Raw genomic sequence first — 13,302 nt, 5'->3', positions numbered from 1 at the left:
CCCCCCCCCCCAGGCTCTCGGACTGCAACAAGGAGAACGCGCTGCACGGCTACAGCACCCAGAAGGGCTCCCTGAAGGCGGGAGAACAGCGGGGGGGCTCTGAGGTCATCGGTCGGGGCGGCCCGCGGAAGGCGGACGGGCAGCGGCAGGCCCTGGACTACGTGGAGCTGTCCCCGCTGACGCAGGGCGCCCCGCAGCGGGTCCGCGGCCCGGCCCGCACGCTCGACCGCCCGGCCAAGCAAGAGGAGCTGGAGCGGGACCTGGCCCAGCGCTCCGAGGAGCGACGCAAGTGGTTTGAGGCCACGGACGGCCGGCCCCCGGAGACCGCCGCTGGCGAGGGGCCGCGCCGGGGTCTGGGCGCCCCGCTGACTGAGGACCAGCAGAACCGGCTCAGTGAGGAGATTGAGAAGAAGTGGCAGGAGCTGGAGAAGCTGCCCCTGCGGGAGAACAAGCGGGTGCCTCTCACCGCCCTACTCAACCAGAGCCGTGGGGAGCGCCGGGGGCCCCCAGGTGACAGCCACGAGGCCCTGGAGAAGGAGGTAGGCATCATCGCTGGCCTCCGGGAGCCCCCTCGTGCCACCAGCACCCCACCTATGCCTACGGTCACACTGTGGCATTTATCTGGCATACCTAGTGAGGGGGAGCTCAGCCCTGATTCGCTGAGACCGCAGACTCTTAGAAACTGAAGTCTTCTTTCCTGGACCTCGGTGTTTCTTGTTTTGGGGCATTTTTTCCTTCTTCGTTTTGTCCTCAGCAACCACAGAGAAAGGAAGAGGGAGAGACCACTTATTAAGCACCTTCTGTATACCTCCTCCTCGGTCTCCTTTACCTGTATTGGCTCCCTGAGCAGTCTCAGAGTCCCAGAGGGTAGACCTCGTCACGGTTGGACTGGTGGGAAACTGAGGCTCAGAGACCACCTCCTATGTAATGTGATCAGTGTCTGTGACCACAGTGTCCTGCTCCCAACCCTGTTTAGTCTTCTCTGGGACAAAGTTCTCCTGGGTCACTGACCTGGACATCCAGGAAGCAGCTGAAATGTCCCCTTTACCTGCATTTCCACCACCGGCTGCTTCCCCTGCTCAACCCAGGGCTCCTCACTGCCTCCCAGCATCCCTTTCCCAGCTTCTGGCTTCTCACTGACCAACCCCCACCCCCACCCCCTTATAGGTCCATTCTCTTCGTGCCCAGCTGGAGGCATGGCGTCTTCAGGGAGAAGTTCCACAGGGTGCACCCCGGTCCCAGGAAGATGGCCACATCCCCCCAGGCTACATCTCGCAGGTGAGGCCAAGGGGCTGTTTGGTGGGGGCTGCGGGCAGGCTTCTGGTTGCTGAGCTTTCGGAGAACAGCCAATGTTCTGGGAGTGTTTTGAAACCCATGGGTGTCATTTGACCTGCAATGTCTCATTAAAAGTGCCCCTCGGGTAGACGTGATCACTGTGCCCATTTTTCAGACAAGCCACTGAGCTTATGGGACTGTGCCCATTTTACAGACAAGCCACTGAGGTTATGGGACTTGCCCGAGGTCAGCTGAGCTGCAGAGGTCAGAGGTGGGATGTGAGTTCGGTTCCGGCTGACTGCAGAGCCCATGTGTGAGCTCCCCGTGACACTCTGCACTTGGACCCCTTCTCCCATACCGCCCAGGAAGGAGACCCAGTGGGGAGTGGGATCCCCAACGGGCAGGCCTCCAGGGTTGCTGCCTCAGGCCAGAGAGATCCCGCTCGTGCCTGTCAGGCCAAGACCCTACGGCAGGTGGCCTGCGGGATGTGGGACCCTCTGGTAGCCCCCAGGGGACACCTGTTCTGCCTGGGACAAGTGGTTCTCAGCTAGGGCTGATTTTGTTCCTCTGGGGACATTTGGCCATGGCTTACTATCAATTTTACTGATATAAAGGACATTTAGGATACAGTGTACAAATACAAAATATATCCCTTTCCTTGTGAATTCCATATATAGCGAGCTGACTCGTGTCAGAATACTTTTCACTGGTGTTTCCGAATGCTTGTATCATCAGCTAATTGGCAAATGAGGATTGTTTTAACGTGAATGTTGCTTGACAGTTTTGTTCACGTCATTAAGTAAAATGCGAAGACATATGTCAGAACTTTACTTGGTCAATGTCATGAGTAACTTCTTGACCGAACTGGATAATAGTTTTCTTTTGAGAAAATTCCGTTTAGGAGTATGTTCTCAGGTTTGTATTCTAGTTCCAGTGTGATGGTTAAAAATTTGGCAGACATAGGAGTTTAGTCTGCATTATTAGCATTTTCTCAGCCCTTGCTAACGTCCAGACAATCACAAAACGATATATCAAGCCTTTATTTGTGATGTTCCCCAACTTCCATGGTGTAAATACTCCCGCTGTGGCTGATGTCCCCAAACACCGATATGGGAAGAGATATGTGCACAGAATCGTAGAGCATTTCCACCAGACAAGATGCAGAAGATGTAAATAAACCTGAGAGCACATGGGTGGCTGGCTCCGTCTGTGGAGCGCGGGACTCCTGATCTTGGGGTCCTTGAGTCACAGCCCCCACGTTGGGTGTAGAGATCACTTAAAAATAAAATCTTAAAAAAAAACAAAAACAAAAACAAAACACAAAAACCTCAAGAGCATAGACAATAATAAAATGCAGTGAAATAATTAAGAAGTGATGAATTTTGAGTATCACCTTTGTTTTCCGTAAATTATAAGTTTATATAATTTAATTTTTTAAACGACTTCGCTTAACAAATATGTGACAGAGTTGTGAAGAGTAGACCGTCGGTCGCCTCCAGTCAGCACACCGTTGCCTGAAGTAGAAGAGGCTGCTGGGGTCCTGGGCTCTGAGCGCGGGGCCTTCTAGAAGTTTCAGGGTTGGAGGTGGCTGTGCGGAGCGGTTTTGGGGTGGGGGCACGGGCCGGGGCAGAAGGTGGAGGGCTGGTAGGTATCTACAGTGAAGACGTCCAGCAAGCCAAGGAGCTGGGATCTCATTCCGCAGACCTGAGGGGGTTTGGGGTCTGACAATGATATCAGGAAAGTGGTGTTGGCGTGGAGGGGAGTTTGGGAGGGGGCAAAGGTGATGTCAGGGGCTAGGACGGGGGCTGGGGGAGAGAGGGCTTCAGGAGGGTGTGTACAGGGAGGCCTGGGTGACTGAGCCCAAGGAAGACAGTGGGGAGCCTCCCAGGGGCCCTGAGTCTGGGCCACTATGCAAGGCCAGGGAGCCCCATGGGACTGAGTGGTGGGTGGAGTGTTCAGGTGAAGGGAGACCAGGGTCAAGGGGAATTGGGACCTGGCTGGGGGAGGGGAGCTAGCTTTGGGGGTCACCTGATGTGGAGAGGGGAATGGAGCAGGATAGGCGGGAGGAGTGGGTGGGGCTTCTTCAGGCTGCGCGAGGCCCCACATGCCCCTGGTGCCCCAGGCAGCTGGGACACCCTCAGAGACCCCCACCCAGAGGGCTTCAAAGTATACTCGGAGCCCCTGGACGCCCCAGGAGCTGCCTTTCTGGGTGGTCCCATTCACAGCCATCGGTATCTGGCATCAGAGCAGCCTTATCTGTTTTACGTTGGAACCTACATTAGATTTCCTTTGGGAAAAGATTTCTCACTTAAATGAAGTTTGGAAAGCACTGCTTTGATTGCTCAGTTTATGGGTGGGGAAACTGAGGCATAGGAAGTGAGACCTTCAAGCTAGAGGCAGACCTGTGTTTGCAGTCCAGGCTTCCTGGTCCCCAGGGGGCCACTGGGCACACAAAGGGCTGTCAGCCATTTCATCCCATTAGGTTGGGATGGGCAGGGGTGCAGATGGAATTGAGGGGTGCAGGTGAGAAGGGATAAGAAAACAGAGCCAAAGACGGGTAGAGGAGGGGCCCCAGAGGTGGGGGCACCGGAGAAGAGGAGCTGAGCCATCTCTATCCCCTCCGACCCGGGAGGAGGTGGCTGGGGATTCAGGGGACCCTGGAGAGGTGACTGCTGGGGAGGGGTTCGGCACCTGATATCTTTGTCTGGGTGGGCGCCTCTCTTTCAGCTTGTGGAGCTGACCACATAGGACAGTAGCTGGGGTTGGGGGTGCTGTTCTGGGGCTTTGCCGGCCAGGGCTCCTGTGTCTCCTCTATGCCCCCTCCCCCAGCTTCCTGCAGAGTAACGGGCATTTCCTGGTCTACTTGGATCCCTATCAGAGGTGGCCGCTGGACACCTCGGGCCCTCCTGAAGGTAGATCAGAGAGAGCCGCACTGGGCCTTCTAGGAGCCCCTCCTTCCTCAGGGGCTGGTTCCTGCCTCTGGACCCCCTGTTAGCTGCCAGGTCGGCCTGCGTCATTGGGCCCATCTCTGTAGGTGGGCTTATCTTAGGGACCCTCATGAGTTGGTCTTATGGGCCTGTTTTATAGAGGAGGACACGGAGGCTCCGTGGGGAAGGGGCTCATTCAAGTTCACTCTGGTACAGCGAGGATCAGGACCCGGTCTGTGAAACTCCAAAGCCATGTTCCCTTGTTCTGACTGGAGGGGGACAGGCGTCACCTGTCCCCCCACTCAGAACACCTGGCCCTTCCCCCAGACCGGTCCTTGTAGCCCCCGGTGCAGCTGCTGGAGAGGTGGGGGTCAGTCCCCCCCACACCGCGAGGTACGCTGTGGCCTGGGATATATTCTCTTATCTGGCTCTCGGCTTCAGTTCCCTCCAGGGCTCTTCCCCTTTCCTTAGTGCTCTTAAATCTCATTACATAAAAAATACATTTATGTCTTCAAAAATTCAATCCAATCAAAAGGTTAGAAATGACCACGGGGGCTCTGCTTCCCCTGCCTGCTCTGCCCCCTCCAGGGGTCAACTTGCTCCCCATCGGAGCACATCCCAGGAGTTTCCTGTTGCTGCTGGAACAAATCACTGCAGCTTATAACAAGGATGTATTTTGTCATGGACTTGAAGTGGGGTAGCTTAACCAGGGTCTCACTGGGCTCAAATCCTTTCCACGGGTTCTGGGTGGGACCTGTCTCCTTGCCTTTTCCAGCAGCTTCTAACCCCCCGCATTCCTGGGCTCCTGGCCCCATCTACAAAGCCCGCAGTGGAGAGTCAGGCCCCTTAACTTTCTGTCACTGCCCTCCTGCCTCCACTTCCGCATCCGAGGCCCCGTGACTCCACGGGGTCCAGAGGCTAATCCCTGATAGTCTCCTTATTTTAAGGTCAGCTGATTAGCAACCTTAATGCCCGGCTTCCACATAAGGTGACACATTCAGAGGTTTTAGGGAGTAGGACATGGGCATCCCTGGGCACCCCTGCTGTACCCCCATGGCGTCCCCCACACGTTCCACTGTGTTTGACGCGTGTGGACTGGGATGTGTGCCTCTGTGTTGTTTCGGTGAATGGGATCACACAGTACGTGTTGTCAGAAACAAGCTTGAGTCACCTAACTTTGGGACACCTTTCCACAGCTGTCCACGTGGGCAGCTCTGCCCTTCCCCATCTGCCCAGGGGCCTTTGTAGGGTTTGATCCCATCATTTATTTAAGGACTCCCTTGCTAGGTATCGTTTCTGGTTTTCATCTCTTACCAACCTTCCCGTAGGGAATACCCCTGTCCGAGAATCTTTGTACACATGTGACTTCTTTGTAGTCAATGGGGGGTTACTAAAAATGTGGTGACAACACCCAACTGCCCCCCCCACTCCACGCACCTGTCACAGGTGACTCTCCCAAGCAGTGTGTGTATCAGTTTTTTAAACACTTGTCGGCCTTGTCTACAGGCCCTGTTCTGTGGTGTCACCAGTGTCAGCTCCCTCAGCACCTGTCACCTGTCAGGCTCTGGTCCGGACCCTGCGGGGCTCCGAGCTGGATCAGGTCTTCCTTGTCTTTGGAGAATGTATAGTCTGGCGGAGCCAGGGCAGAGGCTGTCCAGAGATAGAGCAGGGAGGACATTAAGCTGGACTGCAGGCCAAGTCCATTACCCTGGAAGAGAAAGTTGCAGAAGAATGTTCCAGGCAGAGGGCTTAGCCTTAGCCAAAACTCAGAGCTGTGACCATGCCACAAATGATTTCTTCTAACTGGAGTTCCTTGGGGAAAGGCCTGGCCTGAGGCCACGAGGGTTAGACACAGGAGCAGGGATTTGACCCCGTGGGACAGGAGCCCCTGAAGGACTGGGAAGAGAGTGACAGGGTGAGGTTTGTAGATTCTTAGAGCAGGGGCAGGTGTGGTAGGTGGGGCCCAGCTCCAGAGAGGAGAGGTAGAGAGGACTGGCCTGGGGCGGGTGTGACCCTGAGGCTGGGGAATGGCCACCATCCTGGCAGTGGGGGCAGCTCTGGGACCCAGCTGGACTCCTGCCCGCAGGAAGCGTGCGAGCGCAGCCTGGCCGAGATGGAGTCCTCGCACCAGCAGGTCATGGCGGAGCTGCAGCGGCATCACGAGCGCGAGCTACAGCGGCTGCAGCAGGAGAAGGAGTGGCTCCTGGCCGAGGAGACCGCAGCCACGGCCTCAGGTTAGGACCCTGGGCCCCACCAGCCTCCCGCGGCGGGTCCACGTTGAAATCGGGGAGAACTTTAAATAAGGTGGGGGGAGTCTAGGGCCAAACTTGGGGAAGGGGTCTAGGAGGGGGTGGAGCCCCCAGAACTGGCCTCTGCTTCTACATGAGAAGGGGAAACCGAGGCAGCAAAAGCCCCCCTGAACCCCCCACGTCCTCCTGGGTTGTAGCTCCTCTCCCTCAGGGGCCCACAGCCACTGGGGATCTCACCCTAAGGTGCACGCCCACACTTGGCGCCAACTCCATGCCCAGGTGCGCACCATTTGCTGGGGCACAGACTGCTCAGCTGGGGCCCTGGGAGTGGGGCGGGCTGGACCCTGGGGAGGGCAGGAGCAAAGCTGTGAGCTGTTGCTAAGCCATGTTCCCCACGCAAGCACCCCTAGCTCTTTGCGGTGCCTGACGGAGGGACCCTATTTCACAGATGAGAAAACGGGGACTCAGAGAGGTTAGTGACTTGTCCTAGATGGCACAGCTTGGAGATGGCAGAGCGGGAGTCAGAACTCAGAGCACCCTGACTGCAGAGCCGGGCCCTGAACCCCACCCTCTGCTCTCCCAAGCCAGAAACAGGAACGCCCGAGATGTTGAACATCTCCCTCCCTCCCCGTGTTCCCTGCATACCTCCCTTGTGGGTCTGGCACATCCCAGGAACTCCCGTGGGGTTTCCAGAATCACGGCAGTGATGAGAGAAGTCCCTTGATCTAGAACTTTCCACCTGCCAGCACTGAGCCACGTGCTTCATGCACTCAGGCCCACAGCCCCTCATCCCAAACCCTGGAGCCAGTGTGTTCTGCACTTTAGGGAGATAACCTAGTACAACCATGAGATATCCTTCCCAGCAGAGTCTGGGCTTTTCTGTGAAATCTAGTGCAAAGGTTTTCACCAAGAAACTTCTGAGTCCTGCTTAAGTGGGCTGTGAATGACCACAGATGGCCTTGCGTCTGTTCAGGTCAGGGTTTGCCACCGAAAGAGTTATGAAAAACTTCCAGTGTTCTGAGCCTTTGGATTTTAGAATTATGGATAAGATTATGGACGAGGCGTGTTTAATCCTCCCAACCACCCTGTGTGAGTGTGAAAACACTTGGTCCTTGGTTGCTGGCAGTCTGGAAAATAAGCCAGCGGGAGCTCTCTGCTCATCCGCTCTGGGCCGGGCGTTGTTCTGAATGCTCTCTGCACAGCTTCCGTAACCCACAAGAGAAGGTGCTGTTGTTCACCCTGTTTTCCAACAAAGGACCCAAGGCACGGGGGTTTAAGTCCCCGGTGAAAGGTTGCCGCGTTTGTACCAGCTGCAGTCCTTGTGTTGAGGACGATCAGCAGGCTGGGCCGGAGAGCTCAGCCCAGGCTCTGCAGGGCTGGTGGGCTGTGTGGGGCCCCACCCAGACGTCAGTGACAAGAGGTTCCAGTGGTCAGATACTGAGGTGTCTCCCCAGGGCTGTCCCATCCCAACAGACCGTGATTGGTACCTTCCCTCGATAGACAGGCTCAGAGAGGTCAAACAACTTCCCCAAAGCCACTTGGTGCCTGATACAGGCCGGCTCAGTACTCTTTGGCCCTGTCTGCATGGTCCGGGTGGGGGCTTGGAGGAGGTGGAGCTTGCTGCTTCTGACCCCTCCCCAAGCTCCCCCATGCCCTTGCCCTGCTTCTAGCCATCGAAGCCATGAAGAAGGCCTACCAGGAGGAGCTAAGCCGGGAACTGAGCAAGACACGGAGTCTCCAGCAGGGCCCCGATGGCCTTCGCAAGCAGCACCAGTAAGATGGCACCCGGACTCCGGGGTCTGCGGGCTGGTCCTCGTTCTGAGCTAGGGGCTGCCCACCCTGGTGTCAAGGCAGGAACCTGTGCCGAGGTCCCTTGACAGAGGACATGACATTTTGCCCCCAGCTGAGACTCCTGATCCAGTCACCTGACACAGGGAACAGCGGCAGGGGGCCCTCAGCCAGACCCCCTTGCCAGTGCCCCAAGATAGTTCCTTAGGCCCCCTCATTAGGCCCCTTGGTGTCCAACTGGTCTCAGGCGGCTTCTGGTTGTGTCCCCTAGAGCTGGGCTGCAGTACCACCCTCAGCCAGCAGGTGTCCCCACCACAGAGGATGGTTCTGGAACGTTAGGGCTGCTGAGGCCTTTGAGGCTTAACCCCTACCTCGTGGAGGGGGCACCTGCTGCCCAAAGAGCCTGTCACCAGTTCCCAGCCCTGCAGCAGGCTGAAGGCAAAACCAGAGCGGGGAACATGAAGTCTGGAGCTGCTTTGCGTCTCTCCTGAGCTGAGTCTCACGCCACCCGTGCCCTCCTCTGCCCCTGGGACAGGTCCGACGTGGCGGCGCTGAAGCGGGAGCTGCAGGTGCTGTCGGAGCAGTACTCGCAGAAGTGCCTGGAGATCGGGGCCCTGACAAGGCAGGCTGAGGAGCGGGAGCACACGCTGCGACGCTGCCAGCAGGAGGGCCAGGAGCTGCTGCGCCACAACCAGGTGAGCCCGGCCCGCGGTGGGGGGTGCGGCGGCCGTCTTCCCTGCACTGACCGCCCGTGCCCCCCAGGAGCTGCACGCCCGCCTGTCAGAGGAAATCGACCGGCTGCGCAGCTTCATCGCCTCGCAGGGCACCGGGGATGGCTGCGGGCGAGGCAGCGAGCGGAGCTCTTGTGAGCTGGAGGTAAGCCTACCCGCATGCCAGGCGGCCTGGCTGCTTCTCAGCCCCCCCGGCAGGCTGGCTGTGCCCTGCAGCCGGGAATGGCATGGCCCCGCCAGCCCAGGCCCCAGGGAGAAGCCACTGCTGCTGGGACGGCCATCTGTGACAAAACCCTCCTGCCAGAGTCCAGCCCTGCCATCCGGGGCCTGCCACCCAGCTGCTGGTGGCCACGACAAGTCACCCCACCAATCTGAGCCCCAGGAGCTCATCTGTAAAAGGAGGCTAGCATCCCCCTTACTAGGAGAAGCTGGAGTAAGAAAATGTGTGTGATCCCAGGATCCCCTAGTATTTTATTTTATTTTATTTTATTTTACTTTATTTTATGAATATTTATTTATGGCCTTACTCTGTATTTGGAACGTCTGGAAGGCCTTCATATCTGTTAACTCATTGAATCTCTGTGACAGTCATACAAGGCAGATATTATCACTGTCCCTGTTTACAGATGAGGGCACTGAGACGTAGGGAGGTCAAGTGCCTTGCCAGATCTCTCGCAGGTAGTCACGGCAGAGTTGTGATTTGAACCTGGCAGTCCGGCTTCGGCGTCAAAGCTTTTAAGCCTCCCCAGTCCTGGCCGAACCTGTCTCTGACTTGGTCAAGTCAGAATAGCAAGCCCTGCCCCTTGGGGTTTGGGGAGGGGTTAATGAAGTATTTTGTAGGGACACCTGCCCTCTCTGGCTCCCTGGGGGGGCTACACTCTGGTCACCCTCTTTGCCCTCAAGTTGAGGGTGGGGTGCTGTGTTAGGACAGCAGCAGAAGTGATCATGAGACACCCACTTGCTAGTATGGACAGAGGTGAGACAGCAAGGAGAAATCAGAGAGGGCTTCCTGGAGGAGCCTGGCCCTGGGGTGTGGTGCATTTTGGTGCAGGTTGGGAGTTACATTCTGGGGGCCTGAAGCAGAGAAGTCAGCTCTCAGGGTGCTGTGGCCCTGGGTCAGCCCAGTCCCCATGACCCTAGGTGTTGCTGCGAGTGAAGGAGAACGAGCTCCAGTACCTGAAGAAGGAGGTACAGTGTCTCCGGGACGAGCTGCAGATGCTCCAGAAGGTAGGGTCTGACTCAGAGCTGGTGGACAGGAGCCCTCCGGTCCGCCTCAGTGCCCCATCCCTAGAGCACCCACTCTGCCAGCTGGCCTGCTCCCTCTCATTCACGGCTCTCCTGGTGTCCTTTCCCTATGTATACTGAGGCTAAGAGGCTCAGAGAGGGTAAGCAACTTGCCCATGGCCACACTTGGCTTTATTTAGTCAGCAGATACTTAATTGAGCATCTACTGTGAGCCGGGCACCGTGCTCAGTGCTGGGGAGACAGCTGTGAATGAAAAAGACCCAAGGCCCCGTGCAGGGGCACCCACGCTCCAGTGAGGAGTGAGCCGTGCGGCGGGCAGTGGGAAGGGCCAGGATTTGGGCCCAGGGCTGTGGCCCTGTGGGTTTGACATCCCCGGGTGTTGGTGGCTCTGGGAGGATGTGTGAGTCACACTCAAAGAAGGGGCCCCAGCCCCGGGCCAGGCTGACCAGGTTCGCACCTTGGCCACTCATTGCCATGTGGTCTTAGACAAAAGCTTCCCCTCCCTAAGCCGCAGCTCCCATCTTGAGGGATGACTGATCTTGAGTGATGCTGGACGCCATCCCTGGGCCATGCCGGGAGGGTGCACCCGGGCCAGGGGGCTGCCGAGGGAGCATCTGGAGGGACCGGGCCACCGGGGCGTGGAGGAGCCTGGAGGCTTCGTGCTGGCTGGCAGGGGCACGGTGGGTGTGGGCCCGGTAGGCAGGGCCAGGAAAGGGGCCTCCGCACTCTCATGGCCCTTGGACGCCCTCCCAGGACAAGCGCTTCACCTCCGGGAAGTACCAGGATGTGTACGTGGAGCTGAACCACATCAAGACGCGGTCGGAGCGGGAGATCGAGCAGCTGAAGGAGCACCTGCGCCTCGCCACAGCCGCGCTGCAGGAGAAGGAGTCCATGCGCAACAGCCTGGCTGAGTAGAGGTGAGTGCTAAGGGGAGGGGAGAGGAGGGGAGAGACTGGGCCGAGCTGGGGGGAGGCCTGGTGGGGCACTGGGCCCAGAGAGGGGAGCTCAAGGCTCACCCTCACCTGACTCGTGGCGCCATCTCCCCTGGGACTCTCCCTTGCTGTGGCCTGGGTTTCCCTCTCTGTAAGCGGGGACGGTGGCACTAGCCGCTGGGGGCCGGGGGGCTGGGAAGTGGACCTGGGCGTGTTCTTCAGAGGAGGGCATTTCCAGGGGCCCGATTGTGGCCATGTGCCCCCCGCCACAGCAGGCACTTAGCGCAGTGCCCCGCCTGCAGCCTGCCGAGCCCGTACCCCTTGTCAGGGCCCCCTGGGAACCCCAGCAAATGCAGCTTGCCGGCCCCACCTTTCAAGCTGGTGGCATGGCCCATGTCACCGATCAATGACGGCGTTCCTTCCACCAAGTTCCACGCCGCCGATGTCACGGTCGGGGCTGGGCCCCCCCCAGAGACAGTCTCACGGCCGTCTTTGATGTCCTAGACTCCAGAGCTTTCTTACGCTGCCTCTCCTGATGCCAGATCTGCCACCGGGGCATCTGCTTTCAGATCGACCCCTGTGGACTTCCTGAGGCAGTTGGGAGAGGCTGCCCTGGGGGCCAGGCTCGGGAGGGAGAAGCCCAGAGGAACAGGAGCAGGTCTGGCCCAGCCTTCCGGGCCACCGTGCTCGGCCTGAGCCCGCAGCTCCCCAACTCTTGTCTTCCAGGTCCTGGTGGCCCAGCGGTGCCAGCACACCCTCCCCCGGCCTGAGGGGACCAGTCAGTCGCCCTCCTTCCTGCTGGATGGAAGTCAGAAGCCAAGCTTTCTCGCCACCCTCTGTGGGCCGCACATGCACTCATACCCACCACACACACACGCACACACACATGCACACACACACATGCACACACACATACACACACACTCTGCGTATCTGAGCGCGCCCCTCGCACTGGGTCTTACCTTGCACCTTCTTCAGGATTTTATATGTGAAGAGATTGTTATATAGATTTTTTTCCCTTTTTTTTTCCAAAACATGTTATACTTTGAGAAAAGCAATTCCTGGAGGCTGTGTGCCTCCATCACTGGCCCCTCCGGCTCTAGCCGCCTGCCCCAGGGACAGGGGCCTAGCAAACGCCCAGCAGCGGTCGTGGCAGGGTGGACTCTGGTGGGAGAGGCAGGGAGCCAGCCGCCCTCTCCCTACCCTACCTCCCACTAACTACTTCCTGCCCTGAGGCACCCCACAGCGTGGGACTCTGGACAGAGGGACAGACGGGCAGAGGGAGCCGGCAGCTGTCCCTAAGTTCTCATCTCCTCATCCGGGGGTGGGGTGCTAGACAGGGAACTGCCCGAGCCGCCCCATGAAGGCTTCTCTCCTGCTCCATGAGCCTTCTTAACTTAATAAAATGTTCCCGCAGCTCTGGTGTCCAGGCTGGCTGGGGCAGGGTGGGTTATGAAGGTGGGGGCCCACCACCCACGCCCCCCCAGCGCTCCACCCTTCCTGAAGGGAGGCGTGGGAGCTCCCAGGGCGGAGGCGAGAATCGAGTTTGTCCTCTCCGCGTGGACCACCAGTCACAGCCAGGTCCCCAGGGAGCCGGTTAGAAATACCAGGTCTGGACCCCGCGGTGATTCATGTGCGTCTCTATGTCTGAGAAGGCCCAGGGTGGGCCCTGGGCCCAGGCCTCAGAGAGAGGTCGGGAACCAACCAACCAGCTTTGTCCCTGATGGGGCAAGCCACACCCCCTCTCTAAGCCTTCATTTGCTTCCGTGTCAGATGGGTGCCTTTCGGGCCCAAGTCCTATGTTGAGGTTGTGCTCAGAGGTCACGGCCAGCCCCGGGCAAGGTTGGGGGGTTGGTGGATGTGGCCGCCCCAGGCCCACCAGGCTGGAAGCCTCCTCCCAGGGCTGCCAGCTGTGCTGCTTCAGAACCTTGGCCCTGGTTGTGAGCCCCGGCAAGCCCAGGCCAGGTGGTGCGATCTGCAGGGCTGTGGCCAAGATTCGGGATGATGAGTGACCCGGCCTTGCCTGCCCCTCACTGCCTTTCCTGGTAGTCCAGGCTGGGCCCTGGGGATGCTGATCAAGGACTGGCCTTGCCACCACCGAGGCCACAGACACAGGTTGGGGCCCACACTCTGTGGGGTCCCAGAGGCTGTGGGC

At 58.5% G+C, this 13,302-nt stretch overlaps 1 protein-coding gene across 1 annotated transcript in view; it reads left to right on the top strand.

Annotated features, from left to right (window-relative positions):
- TRIOBP (TRIO and F-actin binding protein) overlaps positions 1-12,563 on the top strand; it is a 51,477-nt gene extending 38,914 nt beyond the window's left edge. The window contains 9 exon segments of the mRNA XM_059402042.1: positions 14-539; positions 1,168-1,278; positions 6,289-6,436; positions 8,122-8,224; positions 8,775-8,934; positions 9,002-9,115; positions 10,111-10,197; positions 10,969-11,132; positions 11,874-12,563. Coding sequence (XP_059258025.1) covers positions 14-539; positions 1,168-1,278; positions 6,289-6,436; positions 8,122-8,224; positions 8,775-8,934; positions 9,002-9,115; positions 10,111-10,197; positions 10,969-11,130 — 1,411 coding nt within the window. The 3' untranslated portion in view covers positions 11,131-11,132; positions 11,874-12,563.
- Positions 12,564-13,302: the final 739 nt, after the last annotated feature.

This window comes from Mustela nigripes, chromosome 6 (assembly GCF_022355385.1).
Source record: "Mustela nigripes isolate SB6536 chromosome 6, MUSNIG.SB6536, whole genome shotgun sequence".
Taxonomy (NCBI): Eukaryota; Metazoa; Chordata; class Mammalia; order Carnivora; family Mustelidae; genus Mustela; species Mustela nigripes.
The sequence above is the reverse complement of the archived record's forward strand: the minus strand, read 5'-3'. Positions and strand labels throughout refer to the sequence as shown.